Here is a 13883-nt window from a genome sequence, read left to right as displayed (position 1 = left end):
TATTTATAACAATATTTTTCCTTATGTAGTGATTTTTAAAAAGTTGCTTATGTTCTGAGCATTCATATTCTGGCTCTGCCACTCACTAATGATGAGTGCTTGGGCATGTCACTTAATTTTTCAGGGCCTTGGTTGTTCCCTCTATAAAATGAGAAAGTTGAACTAGATCATTTGCAGGTGACCTTATATCTCTAATACTCTATACCTCTGTGACTAAAGACTCAGAAATATTCCTTTAGATGACTGAAAACAGTATCTAAAAATGCATTTCTTTTCTTTTTCCTTCCTCTCATTTTCCTTCTTCCCTCCCTCTTGTCCTTCCTTCCTCCCAATATCACTAGGGCCCTGTGCCATGGCAAAGATTGTATTTTTTGAGGGATTTGCTGAAATCGGTCTCATTAATTATCAATTAATTACAGTAATTCAATGGCTTCCCTTAACCAAAAATAATCAAACTATTCATGACATCATTTTCCCTAGTACTTGAAATCTGAAAAGTATACAATGAAGATAATATTTTCTAAAATAAAAAGATCATATTGCATGATCCTATTTCCTCCTTCTAAGTTAGAATCTTAAAATAGCTCATCAGAAATAAAGCTCTTTGGAACAGATAGATTCACTGGAAAGTCTGCAATTGTTGAAGAACATGTATGTGAGGTCCACTAGCACTGTCTTATTCTGTTTTGAAAACAAGGCAAGATGTAATTTACAAACAGTGCCATTTTGGTTTTAAATAGTTCTGTTCTGGTAATGGAATGTTGTGGTTTTTCATATTTCGTATGTAATGAGCAGTGAGAAAAGGTCTTGAAATCTTAGTGCTGGGCTTTTCTTTCTTGCTCCACTTCCAGGTAGTCAGATGCATCCATGTTGACTTGTGGAGACTGAGACTGTTAGATCAGGGATATAGAGAAAGAAACAGTTAATATTCAACTCACTGACTTCCAAAAGAGGGCAGAGCAGGGGAGAGATCCCATGTGAAGAGATGGTTGCTAGAGATAGATGCTAGCCCTGGAGGGTTATTTGGAAGGCAGGCCAGTGCCCATAGACCATGCCCACCATTTGAGTGAGCACGCCACTTTGCGTAGAGAAGCCAAAGGTGCTGTTGTCATCACTGTCAGGTCATTATAGCACCTGTACTCAGCCTCTTGGATCATCCAGGTGAAGGATGTCCACCTGTGCCCTAAGACTCTGCTAGGCTCCCAACTGAATGGCTCTCTGTGGATTTCACCGTTGTCAACAGGACACGCTTTTCAAAACACGTTTTCAAAACAGTGTGAGTTCCTGCAACACCAGAGGGCACTGAAGCAGAAGCAGAAACCTCAGCTTTGGCACGTGTAAGGTTCTGGACAGTGAAAAACCCATTGCTGGTTACATGTGTATATCTTTATGCTGCAGAAATACTAGGGTCTTAAGACCAAATGAGATGGCATATAAGAAAGTGCACAGTATTAATTCATTCATACATTCAAGTCATAAACTTTTATTGAATACCTAATGAAAACTATAGTTATATTTAGCTTATATTTTGAACCTGGCCCTGTGCTGGGGACTGGAGATACAATCATCATAGTCCTTAAAGAAGTCACAGGATGCTAGAGGTCACAGTCCTCAAAGAGGTCACAGGATGCCAGACATGCTTATGACACCTGCAAGACTTCAATCACTGAACGAATATTTATTGAGCACCTACTTTGTGCCAGGCACTGCTCTAGGTACTAGAGATATGGTGGTGAACCAGATGGACGAGGTCCCTGTCTTGTAAGCTTACACTGTGGTGGGGAAGACAAAGTGTAAACAAACAAATAAGGTAATTTCAATTATTATAAGTGTTATGAAGAAAGTAAAATAGGCCAATGTGATGGAAAGTGACTGGCTTGGGGGTAAAGAGAACAACTTCAGGTAGGGTGGGTAAAGATAGCCTTGTTGGGGAGGGTATGTTTAAGATGAATGCTGAATAATGAGAAGGAGCTAGTGACACAAAGACATTTGGAAAGAACAGATAGAGAGAACAGAAAGTGCAAAAGCTCTCAACCAAGTACCGGCTTAGTGCGGTCTAGAAAGATGGCCAATGATGCAATCTCTACAGGCCCAGGAGTGGAGAGCCTCCTAAGAAGGTGATGGGGTCTTACAGCCTCACACACAGTAAGTGCTTAATAAAGGAAAGCTTCTTTTCATATTGGATTAAAAAAAGTTTATTATAAAAAGCCCCCTCTTCCACACCTTCAGTCCTTCTTCCCAGAGGCAACCGCTCTTATCATTTATTTTTAGTTCTTCTGGCAGTTACTATACATATATTTGAATAACATTCTCCTAATGTTATTTCTTCATGCATCAATTATAGATGTTATCTATTTATTTCCTATAATGACAGGTAAGCATTTAGCTCAAGAGAGTTAGGGTTATTTTTTCTTCCTCTACGGCTACCTATAAATAATATACTTAAACTGCTATGTCCTTTTCCTTCATCTCTTGACTTCTACATTATAAGATTGAGATATTATAGTCCCAATACTTCCTGTTGTTTCTCTTCCTCCAAGTCTTTGCTGGGCACAACTTCCTATGCCTTATAGAATATAATTCCAACTCTTTTTTTAGCGAGTCACACAGGGCCCATTATGATCCGGGCCCTGACTACTTTCTTCATCTCACATCATTATCCACTTTAGCTACAGTCACATAGAACTATGTACTTACAGTTTTGGGAAACTTTTGTATGCTTTTGTCATTTTTCTCATTGCCTCATATGTTTTCTTTGCCTAGAATGGCCTCCCTCTGCAATTCACTGGCAAATCCCATGCATTCATTTTAGCCTACATGTCACCTTAAGAAATCTTCCCTGGTAGATGCCATTTATTAAGTTAAAAAATATTATTGAATGGCTGTTACGTGCAAGGCACTGTTCTAGGTGTCAGGGCTATAGTGGTCCAAGACAGACACTCATGAGCTTGCACTCCAGTGACTTAATAAAAATAACCATTATGAAACCTACTATGTGTTAGGACTGTACTAAATAACTTATATACTATTCTATTTTAATCTTTGCAACTTTATGAGACTCAAAGAAGTTAAATATCCTTCCTGAGGTCACTTCCTGTAAGTGGTTAAGTTTATTTTCAAACTTAAATCTGTATGACTTCACAGCTCTTATTCTTAAACTACACTCACTCTGCTCTTATTATTCCTTGTATATTTCTATCACAGCATTTGTCATATTTTTCGCAATTGTGCATGGAGTTCTCCATATAAACCACAGGACATAAAAAAATGATTTGTGTGAATACATTCTCAATTTCTCGGGATGGCACAGAACTAGTACCATTCTAGATGCACAGGAGAGAAACTAATAAATTACATACAGTGGGTGCCTAAAGGAGTTAAGGATTAATTCTCTCTTGGAACCCCAGATTGAGAAAGGCTGCTTTAGACTGAAGGCTTCTTAAGGGTAGAGACATCTGCCACATAGTGGATGCTTAATAAATTTTTGTTGAACCTATTATTCAAACCTTTGTACTCAATACATACTCAGATTTTGGATTGAAAAATGAATTACATTAGCCCTGCTTTTGGAGGTAACTTTGCAGCAGGAGCTAGGCACACAGTCTTCCTTTAACAGAACTCCAGGGGTGTGGGTCCAAATTCTGAGAGGCAGTAGAATGTGGTGGTTAATTACACAGGTTCTGGAGCCAGATCACCTGGATTCCAGTTCCAATTCCACTGTTTACTATTTATACAAATTTAAGAAGTTATTATTTAACATGTGCCAGGCACTTTAATAAGAACTTTACAAATGTTACCTGAATTAATCTTCTTAACATCTCTATGTAGTAGCTACCTTTACTATTCCTTAGTAGCTCCATGCCTCAATTTCTTCCTCTGTTAAATGGGGATAATAATAATAAACTACCTCATAGGGTTACTGTTAGGATTAAATGAGTATAAAATGCTTAGAATAGTATCTGGCACATAGAAAGTTGGCTATTACTACCAATGGAGGCTGTGACCAGGGCAGGAAATCAGCTTGATGTTAACAATTTTTTCATCCTATGCTAATGTTCATTTCACGGGCACAGATAGAATTATTTGGAATGAATGCTAAATCTCAAGCACCTCCCAGTCAAGTTGGCCCTGGTTCCTAAGGGAAAACTCAGTGGTTGGGTTGAAATGGAAACCGTAGGAAAGAAATACCTCTGAAAGTCATCCAGCTTTGGGCAACTGCTCTGCCACCTCTCAAGTCCACATTATCATCAAATCTTGCTGGGATAGCTGCAACAGCCTCCTAACTGGTTCAACAGCATCTTCCTTGGCTGCCTCCATTCTCTGCTCCAGGAGATTAACCTTTTCAAAACACAGAGGGACATTGGATTGTACTGTGCTCATTCTTAAAACAGTCCATTGGTTTCTCATCATTCTTAGAATAAGGACCCAAATCAGTAACTTAGCTGACTAAGTCCTGTAGGCTCTGGCCTTGGCCCATCCCTCCAAACTCATCCCCAGTCATCCTTCCCCACTGTCTCCACCCTAGCTACATCAGCCTTCATTCATTGTTCAACAAATATTTATTTGATCACTATATATTTATAGTCATTGAGGATGCATCAGTGACCAAGAGAATCATAGTTATTGTACTCATGGAACTTACATTTCAGGAGGTGGTGCAACAAGGACAACAAAACCCAGACAAATATAATTGCTGGTTGAAATAAGTATGAAAATGGGATTGATCCTACAAACAAAAAAGAGGGCCTATTTGAGATAAGGTGGACAGGAAGTCTTCTCTAAGAGGGTAATATTATACATAGGATCTAAAGGAGGAAGACAAGAGAGCCATATAATGAATGAGGAAGAGAGAACTCAGTTGTGGGGAACAATTTATGCAAAGGTTCATATATGCTGGAAAGATCCTGCTGTGTTTGAGGAACCAAGTAGATAAACTTACTGCACAAAGTTATGTAAGAGGGGAGGGAGGGGGCTGGCCCCGTGGCTGAGTGGTTAAGTTCGCGCGCTCCGCTGCAGGCGGCCCAGTGTTTCGTTGGTTCGAATCCTGGGCGCGGACATGGCACTGCTCATCAAACCACGCTGAGGCGGCGTCCCACATGCCACAACTAGAAGGACCCACAACGAAGAATATACAACTATGTACCGGGGGGCTTTGGGGAGAAAAAGGAAGAAAATTAAAAAAAAAATCTTTAAAAAAAAAAAAAAGAGGGGAGGGAGGTTGGCTGATGCCTGATTTTGCAGGGCCTGGTAGGCCACTGTAAAGAATCAGAAATTATTTTCCCTCTTCTTTTTATTTCAGAAAATCTCGAAGTTATTTTAAGAAGTTGAAAGAGTGGCACAATGTACAGTGTTATACCTCTTATCTAGACCCACCAATTATTAACTTTTTGCCACATTTGCTTTTTTCTGTTCTATTCTCTGTGTTCTCTATTCTTTTGTTCTCTCTCACATTCTCTCTATTTTGTTTTTGTTTTATCTTTTGGCCAAATCTTTGGAAGGTAAGTTGCAGACACTGTGACACTTTTCTGCTAAATACTAAACCAAGTAGCTTTCAAAACCAAAGACATTCTTCTGTATAGTCACAAATTATCACATGCAAAAAATTTAATACTGATTCAGTATCATCTAACATATAGTCCATATTTAAATTTCTCCAACTATCCACAAAATGTTGTTTGTAGTTACTTTAAAAAAAACATCTATGAACCAATCAAGATTCATGAATTTCATCTGGCCAACGTTTCTGTGTCTCCTCATTAAAACAATCCTCCACCTTGTTTTTGTTTTCCTTTTTCCCTGACACTAACAGTTTTGAAGAGCCTAGGCCTGTTTTCTTGTAAAACGTTCTACCTTCCTTTTTTTCTGATTGCTCCTTTGTAATTAGATTCAGGTTAAACATTTCTTGCACAAATAGCATCAGGTGATAGATAGAATGCCCCATTAGTGGTGATGCTAAGTTTCCTCACTTGGTTAAGGTATGTCTGATAAATAAATCTTACCTTGTAAAACTATCTTTCCCTTTATAATTAGAATTGATTTCTAGGGTGATTCTGTGAGATAATGTTAACATCCTGTTCCCCAACAACCTTTCAGTCAATGGTTTTAGCATCTTTCATCCATTGTTTTAGTACTCATTGATAAACCTTACCTATATCAAGTTTTACACTGGAAATTGTAAAATGAGGATTTTCTATTTGTTATTTGTCTTGCATTAATTAACTGGCATTCTTGTGTAAAGAGCTTTTCGTTTTTATTCCCTTTCCCCCTCTCTCTCATAGAGAGAACTTAAAAAAAAAAAATCTGTTTTAATCTATTACCATCATTATTCCTTTTGATCTTCAAATTGTTCCAAACTTGGTCAGTGGGAGCCCCTTTAAGCCAGGTCTGGTGTCCCTTTGAAATGACTCTATTAATCTCTACGGACTTTTTTGCTTTCTGACAAGAACGTTCCAGGCTCACTTTGCAACTTCCCTGCTCCAGACTTGGAATCCGCTTTCTCTCTCCAAGGAGCACCAGCTCCTTTTAGTGTTAAATGGTATTAGAAACCACCTGGATGGCTTGGCACCAGGTGTGCTCATTGTTACTGGGGTGTCAGGGCTTCCAGGCCTCTAGGCCCTCTTAATGGACCCAGTTAACATAAAAAAAAATCACGACTTCATTCCACTACCTCCAGTTCAAATCCAACATTATGCACTTCTTCCTTAACTTCTATCATTCCTTATTTATTTCCCTTCTCTCACAATGAGAATCATGGTTCCAAACAACATAAATATATTGACTCATTTGCTTTTTCCCATAACACATATAATAGTTTCAAAATTACTAAACCAATACCACTTTCAACATCAAACCTACTAAATAAAGTTATCGAATTCTATGCACTTTTTTCCTCTTACACTGTATCTCACAACTCCTAACTCCAGTACACAGAGCACTGCGCTCAAGTTAATTGAACAAATTCTTTTTCTCCATACGGGCATGCTAGCAATTTAATATACAGGTAGGTTCACTTCTTTCTTTGTATTAAATTTTAGGGCTTATTTTTATTTCCATTGCTTTAGATTTATTTTGAAAAGGCAAAACTATATATATATTTTTTAAAACGTTCCTCAGAGAAGTCACACTCCCATCACTAATTCTTGCAAAACCTTCTCAGCCCCTATAGGTAACCATTTTCAACTAATTTTTTTGATTTATAGTTTCTGTATTTCTCTCCTCAAAAATAAGCTGAAAATGTGTGTGGCATATATATGTATGCAGATTCTCATTTCTCCTTCTTTCTTACACAAAAGTTAGTGTACTTTGTATATTCTTTTGCACATTTCTTCTTCACTTAATATAAAAACAATTTTATTCTAAAAAGTATTGAAGGGCTTTAAGTCAGGGAGTGACGTGATCATTTCCATGTTGATAAGATTAGTTTGGTTGCTGTATAAAGAATGGAGGGGAGCAGGACATGAGGCAGGGAGACCAGCTGGGAGGCGGTACTCGTCTGGGGAATGAAAAGGGAAAAAAGTAGTTACTTCACTTGTAACATGAACACAGGTACATTTGTGTATGAACTGGATGAGGGTGGTGAGGGAAAAGGAGGACTCAGAGATGATCCTCTTGTCTTCTGTAACTGGGTAGATACATGGTGGTGTCATTTACTGCGATGGAGATTATGGAGGAGAGGACTCGGGTTTTGGAGTGAAAGGACAGTATTATTAAGTTAGAGATATGGGTTATACATCCCAGTGGAGATGTGAAGAGGGTACTTAGATATTTGCATCTGGTTGGAGCTCAGAGGAGTGGTCTAGGGAGGATAAGGAATTTAGGAGTCATCAGTATAAAGATATTTAAATCCATGGGAGTTGGTAAGGTTTCCAAGAGTAAAAAGGTAGAGGAGAGAAAAACGGGGCTCAGGACCAAGCTCTGAAGACTCCCATAATTTAGAACGTAAGTAGAAAAGGAGATTCAGATAGGTGCCCACTGGGGTTAGAAGCAGACAAGGAAAGAGTGAACTTTTGCTGACCCAGAAGCCAAATGAAGACTGTTTCAAGGCTGAAACATTTAACTGTGTGGATGAAATATTCAACTGTGTGGAATGCTTCTGGGAGCTAGACTAAAATAAGACAGAATCCATTGGATTTTGTATTTATCCTTCGCCTGTGCCTGGTATTAGGCTCCCTATGCCTGTTTTGCCCACTCCTAACATTTTTTTTTTTTTAACTAGTTAACTCCTTGGAGATCCAAATCAAACATCATTTGCTCAGGTTCCCCTGCGACACAGTCTTAAGCTCTTTTCTTTTTTTTTTTTTTTTGAGGAAGATTAGCCCTGAGCTAACTACTGCCAGTCCTCCTCTTTTTTGCTGAGGAAGCCTGGCCCTGAGCTAACATCGTGCCCATCTTCCTCTACTTTATACGTGGGATGCCTACCACAGCATGGCATGTCAAATGGTGCCATGTCCACACCCGGGATCCAAACCGGTGAACCCCAGGCCGCTGAGAAGCAGAACGTGCAAACTTAACCGCTGCGCCACCAGGCCGGCCCCATAGTCTTAAGCTCTTAAGAACATTTCCTTCAAACCACTAAGTATAGTTGTAAATTTCTCAATTACTTGTATTTTTTAACTTGTCTCTTCCATTAGAATGTAAGCTCCTTGAGGGTTAGCGTCTGTTTTGCTCACTCTCCTCCACTGTTTCCCTAACTCCTAGCCTAGTGTTTGGCACACAGAGTTTTGCAATAAATATCTGTTGAACAATAAACGTAGCATCTGGAGGGCTCAAAAGCTAGGAATCAGTAACACCAAGTAAAAGCAATAAAGGCACTGCGAGGTATGACAGGAAGCATGGATTTAGTGGTAGACTTGCGTGAAGGAGCAATGGAGACTTTGACACAGTGCCCACTAAAGACTTGAGTTCCAGCTTTGACAGGAAAACCAGTTTTTATTTTCCTTTTCCTCCTTTTACATTGATTTTCCTCGTTCATTTTTATTCCAGGCCCTGCATCCTCTTCTGTACTCCAAACTGGCTCACGTCAAATATGATTATTTTGTGGGGAAGGAAGGCAAATTGAATGAGACAGTGGAAAGTTAGTAAGGAATGGGGGAGGTTATGGAAGATATACATATAGAATGATAAGGAAAGGTAGACAGTAAGCTCATCAAACTAGGTGTTCTAAAAATTCTACTAACCAAGTAAAATAGTGGAAAAACAGACCACATGTAAGAGGGTAGGTCTTGAAATCATTCAGCTGAGTTTAAAACCCCAGCTCCACCATTAATAGCTGTATGCCTTTGAGCAAATTACTTAACCAAATGAACTCAGTTTCCCCGCATCTATCAAATGAGGATAACAGCACCTGCCTCAAAGGGTTGTTCTCGGGATCAGTAAGAGAATCTTTTATATGCTTAGCACAATGACTGGCACAAGGTAAACACTCAATTAACATTAGCAGTTATTTTCCTTTAAAACGAAGTCCAGCAGGGAGAGAGAGCCTAATAGTAAACACTTGTTATATGAACGTGATAATATCACACTCAAAAGAAATGGATCACTTTAAAAGAAGCAGAGAAGATGTACTGGCACTTATATTTTGGGCACTGCAAAGACCTCGCCTATGCAAGGAAGATAGGCTGTCACAGTATAGCGCCTCACAGCGATAACTGCTTTATATTTTCAGAAAGGCAAAAAAAAAGAAAGAGAACAGAAAGAAGAAAATGCTTATAAAAATCTCTTCCGGGAAAAATTTATTTCGTCCATGAGGACCGCTGTGGACCACAGGTAGGGTCACGCAGCGAGGGAAGTGACCCTTCAGGTGCGGCAGCGCTCGTTCTAAAGGACTCTCCGGATGCGAAGCCTGTTTCTGCCCGCAAGGACAGGGCCCGGTGTTGAACAGCCCGCCGCTCCTCGGCCGGTCCCTAGGGGAGTCGCGGTGCTAAGCGTAGCAGGAGAGGCCTCACCTCCAAGCCTTCGCCACGTCTTTTTGTCTCCAGCACAGAATGTGAGATCGGCGTCCCAGCCAACAGAAGGTGGTACCCATCGCAGAAGAGGCGCGCCGTCCAACGCTCCGAGTCTCCGCAAGCCGGCCGCCCACGAGGCCGCCTGCCCCGATTTGTTGGCCGGCTTGCTGAGATCCGCCCCCAGATTTGCAGGCTTCTTCCGGAAGCCGGTCGGGCAGCCCACAGCGCGAGCCTGCGGCGATCACCGGCGCCTCTCCGAAAGCCCCGCCCACTCCCAGCGTTCAGTGCGGTGCCCTGGCCGCCATTGTTTGAATTTGAAAACCAGAACGTCGCGTTGCTGCGGGCAGGTCCGGCAGACCAGGCGAAGTTTGCGGGAGAGGCGGTGGCCCAGGTGAGAGTGCGACAAAGGAGGTTCGGTGACGGCGCGCATTACCAGGCCTGAGGCGGGGAAACGGCTCTGGCAATGTGAGAACCGTCCGGCGGAGCTCGTGACGCCCCTGAGGTTGCTCTCAGGAACTGGGTTGCGGAGCGATGGGGGCTCCTGGGGCACTGGGTGCACTTCGGAGAGTTGAGCCCTACTGCTTGGGTGAGAGTTTAAATCTCGTCTCCACCGCGTGTTAGCTGAGTGACGCAAGGCAACGTATTTAATCTCTCTGGGAGTTTCCTCATTTATTAAAGGAGGGTAATAATAATAGTACCTTCCTCTTCGGGCTCTTAGGAAGATAAAATGATAATACGTAAAGTTGTTTGAAACAGTGCCAGTATGTAGTAGGCACTAAGTGTTTGCACTGAATATTTTTACTGTTGCTCCTGCTGCTGTTGTTGAGGCTCAGGCCTCCACTGCCAAACCTAGTAGCCTGCATCCCTAAGGTGAGCGCACTTTGCTCGGCAGCCGACAAGGTCTGTTTTTGGCAGGAGCCCTGTTGTGGCCGTCTGCGCATTTATTTCCAGGCTGCCGCCGGTGCCTGGGGCTTGCCCTTCTTGGGCTTTGCAGTGCCAAGCGGAAGGGGGTGTGTGTGGCGAGTGCAGTGACTGCTGTCATCGCCCAGTGTAGAGGGTTTCGGCTATCGTTGTATTTTCTGGTTCAGTGATCTCGCATACAACAGCTCTCTAATATTCCTTGCTGAAGGACTAGTTGACACAAGTTCATGCCTTATGGGGGAGCTTGTTTTTAATCCCTGCTTAAGGTGATCAAATTCAGGTTTGCTTTTGTTTTTAAAACAAGGTAGCATGTTTACCCGGAAGCAGCATAGCAGTGTGTATATTTTATTAGATGTTTAAGACCTGAGACTTCAAGTTGAAAAATAATATGAGGAACTCATCACTTAGTTGAATAGATCTTTTTTTTTGAGGCTATATTTTATGCATGACATGCAGAAACCTCATTCAGCAGCAGATTTTGTTATTTTTCACCAGTTTTCAACCGTGGAATCTCACTGGAGAGAAGATAAGATGTAGTTTCTCAGTCATGGGATTCTGAAATGAGAAATGAGGTCTTGAACCTTGCTGTTGCTAAAGATAACATCACTAAAAGAGTAGGACCAATATTTTTTTTTTGTATAGAGAATTTTATCTATCATCATTATTTGTTATTAGACAGTCATTACATAAATTTCTGAATTTGTTGTAGGGAATACAGAATAGTATAAGACAAAGTCCTTGCCCTCAAGAAGTTTCTAGTCTAGTTAGGGAGGCCACGCATAAGTAGAGGTTGACTAAACGTACAGAAAGTGACAGTATATCTCAACAATTTTGTACATGTCAAGAAGCAGTTTATTCATTGAAAACTGAACATATGAACAAGTATAAACTACTATAACCTTACGTTTCTTAGGAGGTAAATATTCTTTTTAAGTAAGTAACTTTGTACAAGATTTATCAACACTTTTTTTTTTTAATAAAAAATTAATTGAAGGTGAAGAATGAAGTTACCTTCCAGTTTCCTGGGCATTTCCATGAAATTTGAGTTATGAAATGTCAAGTCAGTACTTTAATGTTTTTGCAAACTTTCCCCCCATGTTCTAGAGAAGTGGTTATTTTTGACTCTATCAGATACGCGTTTTCTTAATTTTCACCCATAAATTGCATGTTTGAAATATTCCATCAAACTGCCGTTATTTTCCCATTTTCATGACATCAGTGATTATACAATAAAAACAAAAGCAATAAAGGTGTTAAACTTATTTAATTGTCTGGTTTGTTGTTCCTGTAGTTTGCTGGGCCATGTTGAAGGTAAATGTGTAATATCTTTTGTCTTTATGAGATTTAGGAAAAACAAAAAACGAAAACAACCCTATCTTATTGAGTTTGGGGGTTTCAAGGCTGATCAAGGAAAAAGATATAACCACAAGGTGGCAGTAGCACAGAAGGAACTTTACTAGGGTAGCATTTTGACAAGATTGCATGCAAGGTAAGTCCCCCTCGGCCTGATACCCTTACTATTTGATTTCTGGGAGGATTTCAGGCAGAGATTGAATGTTTTATACTGTCTTACTTTATGCATTACTTTTACTCATGAAATCTCTCCGGATGAATCTACCCATAGGTTGGATTATATGAATAGTAGTGGTAGGCTGTGTCCAATATTATTTGATTCAGAATCTGTAAATAATTTGATCTCTTGTCTTTTCCATGGATCATCATGTTGTAGATGAAACGGTCTAATGTTTTCTTCTCTGGAAATCTAGTGTTATGCAGGGAAGTAGTGGGTTGGACTCATAGGCTTTTAAAACTATGGGTGGCTTACATCCTGATTTATTAAGTTTGTCTAAAGAAGTTGCTGTTATTCTTGCAGAATGGAATCTAACTTAAATCAAGATGGGGTGCCCAGACCATCTTATGTTTTTAGTGCTGACCCAATTGCAAGGCCTTCGGAAATAAATTTTGATGGCATTAAGCTTGACCTCTCTCATGAATTTTCCTTAGTTGCTTCAAGCACTGAGGTAAGTACAAGAAAAGTTTTAGGTTGATTTTCGTGATTGAGTGGAAATGTGTGAGCGTGCACACACGCTTGGGGACAGGGATGGCTAGAGCAGAGCTTTCCAAATGTTGTGGTTTTAAGGCAACCTTCTATCTCAGTAATTTTTTCAAGGCGTCTTAAATATATAACAGTTCTTTTTCAAGTAGTAGGTCCAAACAATAACTATCTATGCCCTAACCTAGTACTCATTTGAAAAAAAAATTACAAAAAAAATATTTAATTTCATTCTTCAATAACCACAGTTATTTACTAATGAGATATGGGTGCCTTTTGGGTACTGCACAACTTCTCAAGCTGTGGAATCAGGTTAGACATTGCCACTCTGGTTTCCTATTCCTCATTGCTTTGGGGTAGTTACTTTTTATCAAAGCAGGCACTGGAAAATCCGGCTTCATAAAGATATGACATCATCAAAAGGAAGAGTGATCAAATGTTGAAACTGTGAACTACTTCAAGCTAATAGTTCATGGTATCCAACATATGTCAAGTACTGCTGTGATTTCCTTAAAAATGTAAAGTATTCCACTATGTCTCTTGGAATTGCAAGCCTTAGTTTAAAAAAAAAAATACAGGTTTTTAAAAATTAACTTAGTAGTATTTAAGAAGTAAAAGTCTTTCCACCACCCTACCTACTACCACTGTAATATTCACTCTGTGTCTTTGTAGATTTTTTCTTATACATTTACTTTTCAATCCATTTATATTCTGTTGTTAATTTTGATGCCTTAGAAAGATGGACTAACCCATTTTATAAAGAAGGATGGAAGAGGAAAGGGGAGTATAAGGAACACAGATAAAAGAGTAATACTTATTCAGTATCCGTTATATGCCAGGCTCTCTTACTTTAGCTCGTTTAATGATAAAGAAAGAAAGAAAGGGAGGAAGGGATAAGTGCATCTTGGTATATAAATGGAATCACGCATTATGAAGTCTTTTGTGTCTACCTTCTTTCACTTAAC

At 39.9% G+C, this 13883-nt stretch overlaps 1 protein-coding gene and 1 long non-coding RNA gene across 15 annotated transcripts in view; one reads left to right on the top strand and one right to left on the bottom strand.

Moving 5' to 3' along the window:
• LOC139040584 (uncharacterized) overlaps positions 1-10180 on the bottom strand; it is a 42532-nt gene extending 32352 nt beyond the window's left edge. For 2 of the 4 annotated variants that reach the window (XR_011494998.1, XR_011494996.1), the window contains exons 1-2: positions 9945-10134; positions 4189-4338 (exon numbers count right to left, since the gene is read on the bottom strand). This is a non-coding gene — a long non-coding RNA (uncharacterized lncRNA). Of the gene's footprint in view, positions 1-4188; positions 4339-9944 lie in introns of all 4 variants that reach the window. The other 2 variants (XR_011494997.1, XR_011494999.1) reach the window with 2 other exon arrangements.
• A 24-nt stretch (positions 10181-10204) lies between these two features.
• KIF20B (kinesin family member 20B) overlaps positions 10205-13883 on the top strand; it is a 74634-nt gene continuing 70955 nt past the window's right edge. For 7 of the 11 annotated variants that reach the window (XM_070487340.1, XM_044754485.2, XM_044754464.2 and 4 more), the window contains exons 1-3: positions 10205-10335; positions 12214-12354; positions 12739-12886. In XM_070487340.1, the coding sequence (XP_070343441.1) occupies positions 12740-12886 (147 nt within the window). In that variant the 5' untranslated portion in view covers positions 10205-10335; positions 12214-12354; position 12739. Of the gene's footprint in view, positions 10531-12207; positions 12355-12738; positions 12887-13883 lie in introns of all 11 variants that reach the window. The other 4 variants (XM_070487341.1, XM_070487336.1, XM_044754454.2 and 1 more) reach the window with 2 other exon arrangements.

The sequence above is a fragment of the Equus asinus genome, chromosome 2 (genome assembly GCF_041296235.1).
Source record: "Equus asinus isolate D_3611 breed Donkey chromosome 2, EquAss-T2T_v2, whole genome shotgun sequence".
Classification (NCBI taxonomy): Eukaryota; Metazoa; Chordata; class Mammalia; order Perissodactyla; family Equidae; genus Equus; species Equus asinus.
Note: the sequence above shows the minus strand (reverse complement) of the source record. Positions and strands in the feature narration are given on the sequence as shown.